This window comes from Anguilla rostrata, chromosome 15 (assembly GCF_018555375.3).
Source record: "Anguilla rostrata isolate EN2019 chromosome 15, ASM1855537v3, whole genome shotgun sequence".
Classification (NCBI taxonomy): domain Eukaryota; kingdom Metazoa; phylum Chordata; class Actinopteri; order Anguilliformes; family Anguillidae; genus Anguilla; species Anguilla rostrata.
The window spans coordinates 33,219,301-33,232,627 of record NC_057947.1 but is presented as its reverse complement, the minus strand read 5'-3'; the positions used below and the strand labels follow the sequence as shown (position 1 = coordinate 33,232,627).

At 43.3% G+C, this 13,327-nt stretch overlaps 1 protein-coding gene across 1 annotated transcript; it reads right to left on the bottom strand.

Annotated features, from left to right (window-relative positions):
* Positions 1 to 1,938: 1,938 nt before the first annotated feature.
* Positions 1,939 to 11,601, bottom strand: LOC135241310 (uncharacterized). Its single transcript, XM_064311567.1, has 3 exons — positions 11,519 to 11,601; positions 3,115 to 3,125; positions 1,939 to 2,525 (listed from the first exon to the last, which is right to left on the bottom strand). Exons 1-3 carry the CDS (start codon positions 11,599 to 11,601, stop codon positions 1,939 to 1,941), a joined length of 681 nt encoding a protein of 226 aa, XP_064167637.1.
* Positions 11,602 to 13,327: the final 1,726 nt, after the last annotated feature.

Here is a 13,327-nt window from a genome sequence, read left to right as displayed (position 1 = left end):
ACAAAACAACAAAAGAACTACCATAAAACAAAAGAACATTTCTCCTCTTCTCCAAAACTTAACTCAACAAAACACTTAACTGAACTTCCCTGGGCAATCCTAAATACATCACCCAGCAAGAATTGAAGATGTTGGCCCTGATTAGGTGGTGCCAAGGTAGAGTACTGGGAGGGAAGGGTTGATTTATGACAAGGACCGCTTCTTCTAAGGGTTTGCCAAACTTTCTTTCTGAAAAGTAACTCCAATCTGTCAAAACAAGAGCAACCTGATTTTTATTATCAAAATGTGTACTGGAGCACCGTTATGTTTTTTTTGAAGAACACACCAAACAGAAGTATGTTCATATGTGATTCCGCCTAGTTTATAATATGAGAACGTATTGCCACCTCTCTCACATGCTTTAATACTAAAAAACCAGGTATCTGGTAAACCTAAAAGAATAGTGGGGAGAGTTCAGCTGAGTTTGGTTTCTGGCACCCGAATACACGTGATTGGACAGTATGCCTTCATGTGACTCGCGGCAACATTTTGCCCAATCAGAAAACAAAAATGTCTCATTAGCTTTCACCATGTGGATGGGCATCTTGGATTTTTTAGTGAGATCATTATATATTTTTTTTAATGAAATAGTGAAAATGCAGTTTTTATGCAAGTGCATGAATATAAGGAGCAGTCCAGGAGAAAGATCTATCTATCTATCTGTCTATCTGTCTATCTGTCTATCTGTCTGTCTGTCTGTCTGTCTGTCTGTCTGTCTATCAGGCTTCATCTCAAACTGTAAAGGCTCACTTATCCTAGAATAATACCGCTCTTCCGTAGTGTGATGTGTCTCACCCCGTACAGGAAGGTAAAGTTTGTAATATAATCCAGTCACTGGAGCAACTTTTACTGCCAGTCTGCACCGGACCCATCCTCTGGGGGCCCTGTTTTCACTGTGTGGCTCTCCTCCAGCTTTGTAGAGACTGAGGAAGAGACTGAGGAAGTGCCTCTGTAGTGGTTTTGAAGCTGCTGTTTGAAGTCACTGCTCTGCTGCAAAACCCCTGCCTTACAGGAGGGGCAGTGAACCTGTGAGCTCGCTTGTGAATTTTCAACCTCTGTGGACACTGATAAGACAAGGTAGTAAAATTTAGTTAGCTATGGGCAGTCGTCTAATTAAAAACAAAAAGTTTAAAACCTTGCCAGGTTCATCAGATTGCAAGCTAATTCCAGTCACATTATTATTTGATTGCTCCTTTGAAACTAAGCCAGTGTTCCCATGTTCACTGAAAATGATTTTGGCTGGGATGGACCGTGAATATGCATTGCAGCTGAAAAGCTTCTGGGCCGCTGAGCAAGCAGAACCGATGTCTAATTTAAAGGAGGATTTTGTACGCAGAGCGGTTCCGGTCCAAGTGGACCTAAAGCAGTAAAGCGCACGCACCCGCTGAGAACTCCAGTACAACAAGAACTCCAGTACATCAGCTACTGTTCAGAGGAACTTTGCAGATTGCCCACTGGATTTAAATACATCGAACTTCCAGTTAAGTTTCTGAAGCAGTAGTCTCATATACGAGTGCCCTCTCCATTTGTTTACGATATTTACTTTCCTGTCACAAAGTGGCGCAGGAGTGGCCCTTTTATTGTGTGATCAACATCTTAGAAGTGGCAGCACTTTTACTCTGAAGCTCTGAAGTGTCAGATAAGCGCTTCCAGCCGGTGGGGCGGGGGCGCGGGGGGGGGTTTGAGTGAGAAAGTGCCTCGTCCCACAGCCAGTCTCCACGGTGCTCGACCCGGGAGAATCGATAGCAGGTGAAGATATCATCATCATCGTCGCCCGCGCTCTTCATCTCCCGACCGAGGCGTTTCCGCTGAGTGGCTCCGTGTGCTTAGACGCATTAGTCCAGACGAGTGCAGCGGGTTTATTACTCAGCTGAACCTATCGGATGCTTTTCTGCCGTTTCAGCCTGGCGCTGTGGCTGGATTTGGGCTGGATGAGGGCGGGGTGGGGCTGTGGAAGCGGAGTCTGGAGGACTGGATTTGGGCTGGGTGAGGGCAGGGTGGGGCTGTGGAGGCGGAGTCTGGAGGACTGGATTTGGGCTGGGTGAGGGCAGGGTGGGGCTGTGGAGGCGGAGTCTGGAGGACTGGATTTGGGCTGGGTGAGGGCAGGGTGGGGCTGTGGAGGCGGAGTCTGGAAGACTGGATTTGGGCTGGGTGAGAGAAGGGTGGGGCTGTGGAGGCGTAGTCTGGAGGACTGGATTTGGGCTTAAGAGGGCAGGGTGGGGCTGTGGAGGTGGAGTCTGGAGGACTGGATTTGGGCTGGGTGAGAGAAGGGTGGGGCTGTGGAGGCGGAGTCTGGAGGACTGGATTTGGGCTGGGTGAGGGCGGGGTGGGGCTGTGGAGGCGAAGTCTGGAGCACTGGTTTTGGGCTGGGTGAGAGCGGGGTGGAGCTGTGGAGGCGGAGTCTGGAGCACTGATTTTGGGCTGTGGATGGTGCTGTGGAGGCAGATTCTCAGCTGAGCTAGGGGAGAGGAAGGACTGAGTTTCGGCTGAATAGGGCAGGGTGGGGCAGGGAGAGGAGGGATTGTGTACGGTCACAGGACAATGCTGAGTGTCACTGCATGAGGCTCATTGATCATCTCTATTGTTCTGTCTTCGCATTCATTCCTCCTTGGAACACAGTGTTCTGCGGGATGGTAATATATATGCTTATGAGGAACTTCTATTAGTAAGAGTGGGGAAAGGAGATATGGAAGCTGGACTGCTTATGCCCAGAGATGATATGTGTGCGATTGGTGCTGGGCAGCATGGCTGCACCTCAGGGTCCAGGCCCTGTCACCAGAACCCCCCGCGACATTTGTCTTAAGTAGGGGGAATTATTTCAAGCTTAGGACAAACTCAGAGATCTGGGACTCTGGGCTTCTACTGGGCCACAGACTGGGTCGGTGTGTATACTCCATAACATGACATTGCCATAGAGAAACTGTTTCTGTTTGATACTTTTCTCTTCTCTTCAGATCTTACGCACATGTGGTTTTAAAATTTTATTATTCCTCTGTCTTTCAACCCCTTGAGAGAGCAAGGGGTGGAAAGACAGGAAAAGATGAAGATCACGTAGCGTAGAATAAAAACACCTACCTTCATGTTTCCTGTGGGAGAGAAGGAGAGAGAGAAATAGAGAGCAAGAGTGAGAGAGGGAGATAGAAAGGCAGACAGAGAGAGAGAGAGAGAGAGACAGACAGACAGACAGGCAGACAGACAGGCAGACAGACAGACAGACAGGCAGACAGGCATACAGACAGACAGACAGGCAGGCAGACAGGCAGGCAGAGTTGTCAGTCGGGTTTCCACTGAGCAGTGCTCCTCACCTCCTGTGAACCCAAATCTGCCCACCATCAGCGTGTTAATATTCCGTCTTTTCCGATACATCACAGCTAGCCCGAGCGCTCGCTGGTGACAGCAGTAATGATGATGAGGATGGTCATTGTTATTGATGGAAGGCGATGGGGTATCGCTTTCCCCAGAGTTTATTACAAGCTCCAGAGTCTGGCATGACAAGAACTTTTAAACAATCTCCACAAACAACAACAGATGTATTAGAATGTACAATTAGAATGTACACTGCCTGGCCAAAAAAAAAAAACGTTGCCGTTTGGATTTTTTTGGACAGTGCCCACTGTACAAAGCCTCTGGAGGCAGTGTCGTGATCTGGGGTTGCTTCAATTGGTCAGGCCTAGGCTCAGCAACGTTATGCGTCTCAGTTTAATTAATCATGTTCTCATACAGTACAAAGACCAGCTCTGTGTCAATACTTGTGTGCATGAATCTTTAAAAATACATTTTGTATGACTTCCTTTTGATAATTCTCTTTTTAAAGTCAGTCTTTTGTTTAAAGAAAGAAGTGTATTGTGCTAAATGACTTAAAGGAGTAGGAAACTAACTCTGTCTCTGGCTCGAAGTCTACATAAAGGAACAGCAAATGAACTATTGTCTCTGACTCAAAGAAGGTTAGATAACTGTGAAGTAACATAGGATAGACTTTCATATTCTGCTGTGCTACTAAATGCTCTACCATCAAGGCTTCTAACAGGTCTCTCTCTCTCTCAGTTCAATTCAATTATTTTTAGAATGACAACGTGTGCATGTGCGTGTGTGTGTGTGTGTGTGCATGTGTGTGTGCATATGTGTGTGTGTGTATGTGTGTGTTTGTGTGTGTGTGTGCATGTGTGTTTGTGTGTGCATGTGTGTGTGCATGTGCATGTGTGTGTGTGTGTGTGTGTGTGTGTGTTTGCGCATGTGCGTTTGTGTGTGTGTGTGATAAGAAGTCCTGGCAAATCGAAATGCCAGCCCTGCTTGTTTCAAATTTACATTTCATTATTTATTCACTTTGCTGACACCCAAAATCCAGTGGCTCACAGATAATAAGAATCCACATACCATGTTTTCTCCTCAGTGGAGTCAAATTTGGTACCAAATAAATAAGTTAATAAAATAACTGAAGTATTTGAGATTCACGTTCACTTTCTGTTTGCGTCTTTATGTCACATATGTGAACACCTGGCATTTGAATTTCAGCCAACTGACTGCAAGACCAGCTCTTTCTCCCCCAAGCCACAAAAAACGGACTCTCAATAGCCACGGGGGAAAAAAAGTGACTCCTCATATTCCTAATATTGAGTTATTATCCTTTCTGCTTTCTTCGTTCCGTTCACATTCTGCACTTGTTCGGGCCGAGAGACTCTGCCGCTCTTCTGCGGTGGTGATCCATCGTCTCACCTGTGTCAGCTGATAAGTCCGTCGGCAGCGCGGCGACCAGTGTCTCCATAGAAACATTGACTCTCCGCGACGGCAGTGCCTTTAACCGCGGAGAGCGCTCGATCACACCAGACGAGCTATCGATGTCGGGGGGGGGGGGTGGAGCGATTTGGGTGGAGGATAGATATCCGGACGGGGGGTGTTGAAATAGGGAGGTAGAAGAGAAGTGTGACCGGTGAGAAATTGAGACGGCGGCGAGGCCCGAGTCACGTCGATCCGATCTCCTCTCCCGTGACGGACGGCGGCAGAGCCGCCATTAGTACAGAAAACCACAGGGGGGAGATGTGTGGGGGGTGCGCAGCCGTCAGTGAATAATGGCTTACATAGCCGATAACATGCATCGCCATTTCCCAACTGCACACACACGGTGGCTAATAACCGAATATACCCTAGTCATGATGGACGGCAGTCTATTAAAAACATTTGCTTTTACTTTTGAAGCCATAATTGTTTAGCCTGAGTCATTTTAGCAGCCACCCAAGTAAAGTTTGTCAGATTCACAACATTATTATTAAAAAAAAACATTATTATCCCTCTTTCTGATAATTACAGCAGAAGGAGGTCAGTTTGCACGATCTCCCCCACCCCCCCAGATTCTGCTGATTTTAAATGAATTTATTTATTTGATGTTTTTACAGTTTCTTTGATCTGGTGCTGGGGGGCAGTTTCCTCTCCATGGCCTGAGGCGAGGCAGCGATTGGTTCAAAAGCAGAACCAAGCTGTGCCAGCGTTGCATCTGGGCTAGAACCCCTCGCCACTGAGACTGGAAATAGTATTTAATGGGTAATTGAGTTAATTAGCATTCCCTTTATGGTGCTGAATTTAAAGTGCGGCACTGTTTGAAAAAAGAAATCTGAAACTTTATTTCTTTCCACTCGATCATCTTGTGATTATGAATTCTGCTGTGTGGCATTTCTGGAGCCTGAATAATGTAAGAATAAAAAAAATGTGCAGTGAGTGGATGAAACGCAACCATTCCCATTTAATAAGGAGTTCTCCGCCAAAATCGAGCATTTCACCATTTATGTGCGCCATTGTATGAGACAGGTAATTTGTTAATTTGAAAGCAGTTAAAATATTTTTTTAAAGACATACACGGGACAGTGGTGGGAAGTCATTAAGCAGCGTAATCGCACTGTTCCTGATTCAAAAGCAAACACCGGAGCTATTTTCCGTCTACGGTGCTGGAATTACCAGGTAACGTGAAGGAAGGTGTGCAAAAGGAAAACAATGGTTCTGATCAAAGTTCAGAATCTGAACAGGCAGAAAGGGCAGCGTTGCAGCGCCCCTGCGGTAAACGTAAGAGCTGTGATCAGTGTGGAAACGTAATGGCGTCAGACCCTCCGGTGAAACATAACATAACTTTAAATGACAACTTATTCGGGCGCGTAGATAGATTGTGAATGTGAGTCTGGGCATTTATTATGAATGACAAGGTCTCTAGCAAACGATTCTCCCTCCTGGAACTGCAGCGATATATTTGAATGTAACCGGTTCAATTGAGCGTCCCCCATACTTATATTGGAAATACATTTCAGACAAGCTGAAGAGGAGGCCACTGAGAGCACTTTTTCTTTTTTAACCTTGTTTAGACCTTTTGTTTATTTCCGTGCATATAGCAGACGCTCTTATCCAGAGCGACTTACACAACTTTTTTTTTTTTTTTTTCATAGCCTTTACATTGCATCCATTTATGCAGCTGGATATATACTGAAGCAAAATGCAAGTTAAGTACCTTGCTCAAGGGTACAAAGACAGTGGTCTTACCCGGGAATCGAACCTGTGACCTTCAGGTAACAAGACGAGCTCCTTACCCATTACACCACACTGCCGCCCAGTGACAGCTGGAATGCTAACTGAAACCCCATGTTAAAAAGCCGAGTCAAAGGCGTGTACTTTCAGTTATATTTAAAACTCCCAACCCCCTTCCAATCCACTTCAAATGAGCAATATAATATTTCTACACTTTGAGAGAAAGAAGGCAGGCTTGATTGGGTCTGTAGCTTTGGAGTTTCCTGCACAGCCTCCATTATAGTGGGCTTAATGAAAAAGTCAAGGAGTCAAATTCATTACAACTAGAGAAATTTGGGAGAATATATGCGTGTGAAAAGGAAAAAACTATTTCTGTAATATTGAATTACTGTTTACTTTTGCAGAAAGAGTGCATTGATTTTATTTATTTATTTTATTTTATTTTTTTGAGTTTGCTTATCATGACACCAATAAGTCTAACCCGGTCACAGTGTGTTTTGATTAAGAGGCTGCCATGGGCAATAGCACTGTTATTAACAGTTCCCATGCTGCCAAGCCTTTGAATAGGGCTTACTGGGCACATAGTAGAACATGTGCACTACGTTTATTTTAGTGGCCGATTCTCTCTTCATGATTAAGGATGAGGTATGCTTGTCCTTACTATTTTACGGTGGCTGTACTGTGCTAGCATTGAAACAGTTTCTATGTTACAGGCATGGTGTGTGAGCTATTAGATTCTGATGTTTCCCCAAAAAGGAAGACCTCGCGCATAAGCACATCTCTCTAGAAACGAAGAGCTGGGATGCCATGATGCGAATGTAATTTTTTTTTTTTTAAAACCTTGGCTGGACAATATTTTCTATAGCTACCAACCTGCAAACCTCACACTCAAAGAAATCATCAAGACTGACCTTAATAATCTGTTCCAATAAGCCATCTTGCTTAGGTTGTTTTTCTGCTGAAAAGTGAATCAGTAACAATTCCTTCTAAAATGACATTCAACTGCGCTCACATTGTAAACTGTCTATATTCATGAAGCAGTTAGCTGAGTTGATACAAACTGAATGGCCATTAACCAGAATGTTAAATGTTAAATATCAGCTTTTTATCCGTGTTTCTGAAAATGCAGGCTTGTATGGAATATGGAACAGCTGCGATGACCAGTAAACTGTCGGCGTATTCAAAAGCATTTTCAAAAATCAGGAAATCTCTGGCAGTGATTGCCCTGGCAGCTCTGCGTCTTTTCAGCCTCTACTCAGCCATCAGTGAGGAAGCTAATCCCGTCATTAAAGGACCTTTCAGCGGTTTGACATTTAGGGGATTTGTTCCGGAGATTGAGCAATCGTTTTTTTTTTTTTATATCAGACGGGCGGCCACTGTTCTGTTCCGCGCAGCTGTGGGGAGCGAGAAGGGAGTCGGGCGCGCGCGACGGAGGGGTGGAATCGGCAGATGTTCACGACGCTGCGCCGCAAGAACTCGTTCAAGTCGGTCTTCGTATGCACAAGTGTGCGGAGCAGGAAAGGTCAAAATAAAAAAAAAACCTTAATTCCAAACCCTAATCTACTCGCCTTTCAAGAAGGATCAGTGTGTATCATTTTATAATTTAATGAAATGTTGCTTTTGTCATTGCGATATAAATGACTTAATGTTCACCGAGCAGCTATTTGTTGGTGCTTTCAGACACACTGCAACCAACTCAGTATGAATTTGTGACCTGGAACACAAATGTGGCTATTTGAAATTTATCACAGACTCAACATTCACATGTGATTGTAATTTGGGTTGGGAGAAATCCTGGATTCTAAGGGAGTTTTTACTGGTGGTGGGGGGGGGGGGGGATTCTAAGGGAGTTGTTACCTGAGCTGCACTCTTGTTTGCCTCCCTGTCGTTCCCTGTGGCAGCTCTCACCGCTAATGCTAATCATATCTGAATTCTTCTAAGATCTGCTGCCTGCTCCATATTTCATGCACCAATGTCCCAGAATGGGGCCCGATCCAATATAATGCCTAAAATTACCATAAAGACTCAGCAAGCTGGAAATCAGCTGCACGTGCCTTACCTGTCCTCAGGTGCCTCAGGTCTGCCTGTAGACACACCTGTTTTCCTCATCCTCAATGTTCTCCCAGTATCATGTATGTGTATATGAGTGTAGATGTAAAGAAATGTACAAATGTGTGTGTGTATATGCATAGTGTACGTAGGAAGAAAAAAAAAGGATTTGCCCCTTCCTGATTATCTCTATTATTGCATATCTGAGCGTAGTCAAATTTTTTTCAAAGTTCTATTTTTGTGAATACAATCTCTCAACATGAGCTGGCAGGGGCATCAGACGTATCAGTATCAAGTCACGTTTCTGTCAATCAGCTCACCAGTTTCATTGTCAGAAATTTTGATCTCAAGTCATCAGACTCCATATGACAACCGTGCCACTAGACTCAGCACTAGGTATCAGTGAAAAGTGCAGATCTAAACTGAGCAATTACAAATTATTTGCACAAGAACATATTTATTCAGCTGCATCTGGAATACAGCTGAATAAATATATATTTCAGATTCTTACATAAAAGGCAAAGCATAGCCCCGTCTTTAAGCGCAGAAATAAATGTCTCCTCACTTGGAAATGTTTTCACCAAGCATTGCCCGTCAAAGACAACTGTTCAACAAATCTCTATGATCAAATTTAATTTGCAGTTTAATATCAACTTCACATTTACATTTAAACAGTCTATATGACTATATTTCTTTGCATTTACAAGTTTTAATATTCTAATTGGCTGAAATCTAATTTTTTTTCCTTGTAATTTATTTAGCCTACTTAACTTTCTATGAAAATGTTACATACCTACTCTAATTTTTAAGATAACCATGCTTCTGATTAAAATTTAACCTCCTCATGCAACATTTTTCAATACTGCTGCATGTCCATGGTCCTGAGTATTCAGACTGAATACCAATTGTAAACATCATCCATGCTCAATTAATGGTAATCACGTAATCAATGTACTGTGGAAAACTATGGTGGTACAGATGGGACAACTATTGGAACATGGCTTGACAAAGAGACTATAGACGGCTTGTGCTGAGGCAGATGTACATGCAAGATGACGAGTTGGTTGCCCTAGCTACAGCCCTAACTGTGACACAATCTTGACTTTGAAAGCGTACTGATTCAGTCATGCTTTGTAGAAAGCTTCAATGACTAAGATGGCTCAATGTCATCAGGGAGCTTAGTCAAAGAACACCGGCCAATCTCCCGGATTAAGGATGTCCATACTAATGTGTGAGGACAAAAACAGGCATGAAACTGCAGATCAGCATGTTCCTATTCATCATATCACTTTGATCAGGGCTTACCTTATAACAGAAGCTTGGATCCAACCGCCAGCACATCAGGCACTTATTCAAAATGGAGTGGGGGGGGCTTGCAGTCCTTGCAGAGACAGCCACTGGGCTGAATCTTATTCAAAAACTTCATGCCCTCAAAGACCAGGGCATGAAGGCTGAATCTTTTTTCAAAACTCAGATTCAGTTATGTCACATATGGCACGCTTGTTGTTTTAAAAACAAATTGAAACTGCACATTAACGAGGCGTAACTGTAGACGGCTACATTAATGCACAATAATTTGTTGAGTGTCAGGACTTGGGATGGATCTCCTCCTTGCTGGATTCCGGTAGCCAGAGACAAACATGTAAGCATGAGATCATATAAACCATTTACCTGTGTTGTAGTAGCAGCAGTCGTAGTATTTAATAGTAGTGGCTTCCTGGTCGGAATGTAGTAACATTGCCTTAGCTTCAGTAGAGTAGTAATTGAACTAGGGGTAGTAGTGGAAGAATCATCAGCTTTAGTTGTAGCAGTAATAAAAGCAATAATTGTCATTTTCCCAACGTTATTGGCCCCTCTCACTGGTTGCTAAGTGACATGTCTGCAGAAGCCAGCGCAATTGGCATGTTTGATGTGGTCTACGGAGTTTCATTGTTACTGTGTCAGGTGCCAAATTTTATTCCAGGTGAGGAATCACAGGCTTTCGATTAATGGAGGATATGAGGCAGCGAGATGGGGAAGGGTTAAAATGTTTAAAGTTATGCATTTGCATAGATATTGCACCTTTTTTTTTACTATTGCAATTTTTATAAGGTTCAAAATCAACATTTCAATGCATAAGCCTGAGACCGACCATTCGCATACATCCTCCTCGATCATTCTGTGCATTCAAATGGTTATTAAACCTGCATCCCTGTTGACAGTAATTTTTTTCCCAAACACGGCACCTTGAAATGCCAACATAATTCTTGTGACACATTCTTAGCATGTAGTTGCTTTGCATACTCACAAAAACAGAATTGTTTATATTCAGAAAGACACCTCTGAAGGAAAAAAAAAAATATTTATGGATTTAATCTGCATACAAATCACTCCAGAAAAAAGATCCAAATGCGTTGGTTATTTTATATAAATTCATTCTTCACACTCTTCAAGTGTGATTAATATAATTTGTTTTAATAATGAATGCAAAAAAAAAACAATCAAAATGGCTTTATATGCAGGCTGAAATGCAAGATTATGCAAATCCTCCATTTCTGTTTAGTTGTGTATAATATTCTTTCAGACTGACAGTTTTTTAATCCTATAGTGTCCCTTCAACTCCCCACCCACCACCCCCCCAACCCCCAACCCCCCAAGTGAGCCAGGACACCCAGCACAGCTCAAATTTAACTTGTGATTTTTAAAAAGCCTTTTTCTTCCCATCGGGAATCCCCAGTCCTATTCACCAGCTGCTCATTCGCTCATCGCTGAAATCCTATAAATTTAGGGGAGCGCAGACAAGCACATGCTCCCCCCTGAACTCACGCAATGACATCACCGCTGCCTCTTTTCACAGCTGAGTCCAGTTTGAGAGACCCATTTGGACCCGATTTGTCAGACCAGGAAAAGTTTTACTAATGCTCAGCGGTCCAGTTTTGGTGCTCACCGTTGCCTCATCTTGCTGTTCTTAGGGGACAGGTGTGGAACCCAGCGTGGTCTACTGTAGCCGCTGTAGCACATCCGCTCCATGGCTCTGCATGCCACTACTGCAAACAGCAGAGCAGTTGTGGTGTTTGTGTTAGCTTTACATTACATTACATTTAGCAGGCTCTTATCCAGAGCAACTTACACAACCTTTACACAGCATTTTACATTGTATCCAGTTATACAGCTGGATATATACTGAAGCAATTCAGGTTAAGTCAGGTACCTTGCTCAAGGGTACAAAGGCAGTGTTCTACCCAGGACTCGAACCTATGGGTAAGGAGCTTGTTACAAGACCAGCTCCTTACCCACTGTGCTACACTGTCGCCAACAAGTCTGCCCATTGTCCTCTGACGTGTCTCGTTAATGAGGTGTCTGTCCACAGAGCATGCCCCTCTCTGGATGTTTTTGTTCATCGGACCATTTTCTTAAATCTCTAGAAACTGGCATGCGTGAAAATCTCGGAAGGGCAGCTCGAAATCGAATGCTGTGCAAAACCAGGCAGAAGCATTCATACACAATGAGCATAAATAATATTATATATTCAGTTATGGAAAATATATTCTGCCACTCGGTCCTCAGTCTAATAAAGAATATTTGCAGATGCGTATGAGTAATATAGAGTTTGCGTCTGCGTTGTTGTTTGCGACGTGAAGATGCCGGAGCTCAGGAATAGTTTATAAATGATGCACTGTGTGCACGGGGCAAAGGTCACTGAGAGTCCATCGCAGTAAAATGGAACTCAGGACATATTTACTGCTGCCTGAAATAATAATAGTGCCTGAAACAGGATGCTTTGCTCTTGCCTAGCAATGCAGATTGCACACCACAGCTAAAAACACGCTGCATTTGTTTTGCCATTGTCAAGAAATGATGTTTATTTTGATAGTATTGATAGTATTGAACCAATGTGTGGGGAGTGTGATTGGTGCAGAAGAAGATCGTATAAACTTAATCATTCTTTGTGATACTTTGTGCTATCTCGTAAAACAAGTAATAGGTTGACTATAACTCAATGGAAAGGCCTTTGGGCACAGGTGTGGTGTTACAAGTGATACTACCTTAAAAGAAACAGGTGATAAAGGCGAACAGGTGATTCAAAACGGAAGGGTCAATCATGTGCCCTCTCCTTTCTCACTCTAGTGAACAGTGTCTCATATTAGTACAGTTCTATTCCACAACCCCTCAGACACTGTGTGCGCTCTGTCCGTGGTCCTGAAAATGCAGTTGGGCATTTTAGGTAGTTCCGGTACCAGTGCAGTTCCTCTCCTTGTTACTTTGTGAATGGTGTGCTAAAGCAGTGGCTGTCCATGGTCCTGAACAATAGCCCTGGTACTTTCATTAAAAATACATGCTTCATTAAAAATACATGGAGGTCCGCAACTCCCAGTGAGACAGAGAAAAGGTTTACAAATGAGAAAGGAAGAGGCTGTGGGAAAACAGAGGCCGTCACAACCTGTCATATTGTACAGCCTGGCATATTAATATTTAAAATAATCTTTGAGAACATTTTTAAAAAAATTTTTAAAAAAAGTTCATATGACTGCCAAAGTATTTTTTTTATATCTCATCCTGCAAAAACCTCTCATTGTGTGTTTTATCTAAAGCATAGCAGGTGCATTTTGGGTTAATATCAGTGATTATAATATTGTTAATATTCCACTGCCGTCAGGCCAAGTGTGATGTTTTTTTTTTCAGTGCTGGCCTAGCTCTGACAGCAGATTGCTTTGCTATTCTGATTAGCATGCAAATGGAATCAATATTTAAAAAG

Excerpts from the sequence above, each read along its gene's own strand:
- LOC135241310 (XM_064311567.1), bottom strand. The coding sequence starts at position 11,601 with ATGGAGCGGATGTGCTACAGCGGCTACAGTAGACCACGCTGGGTTCCA.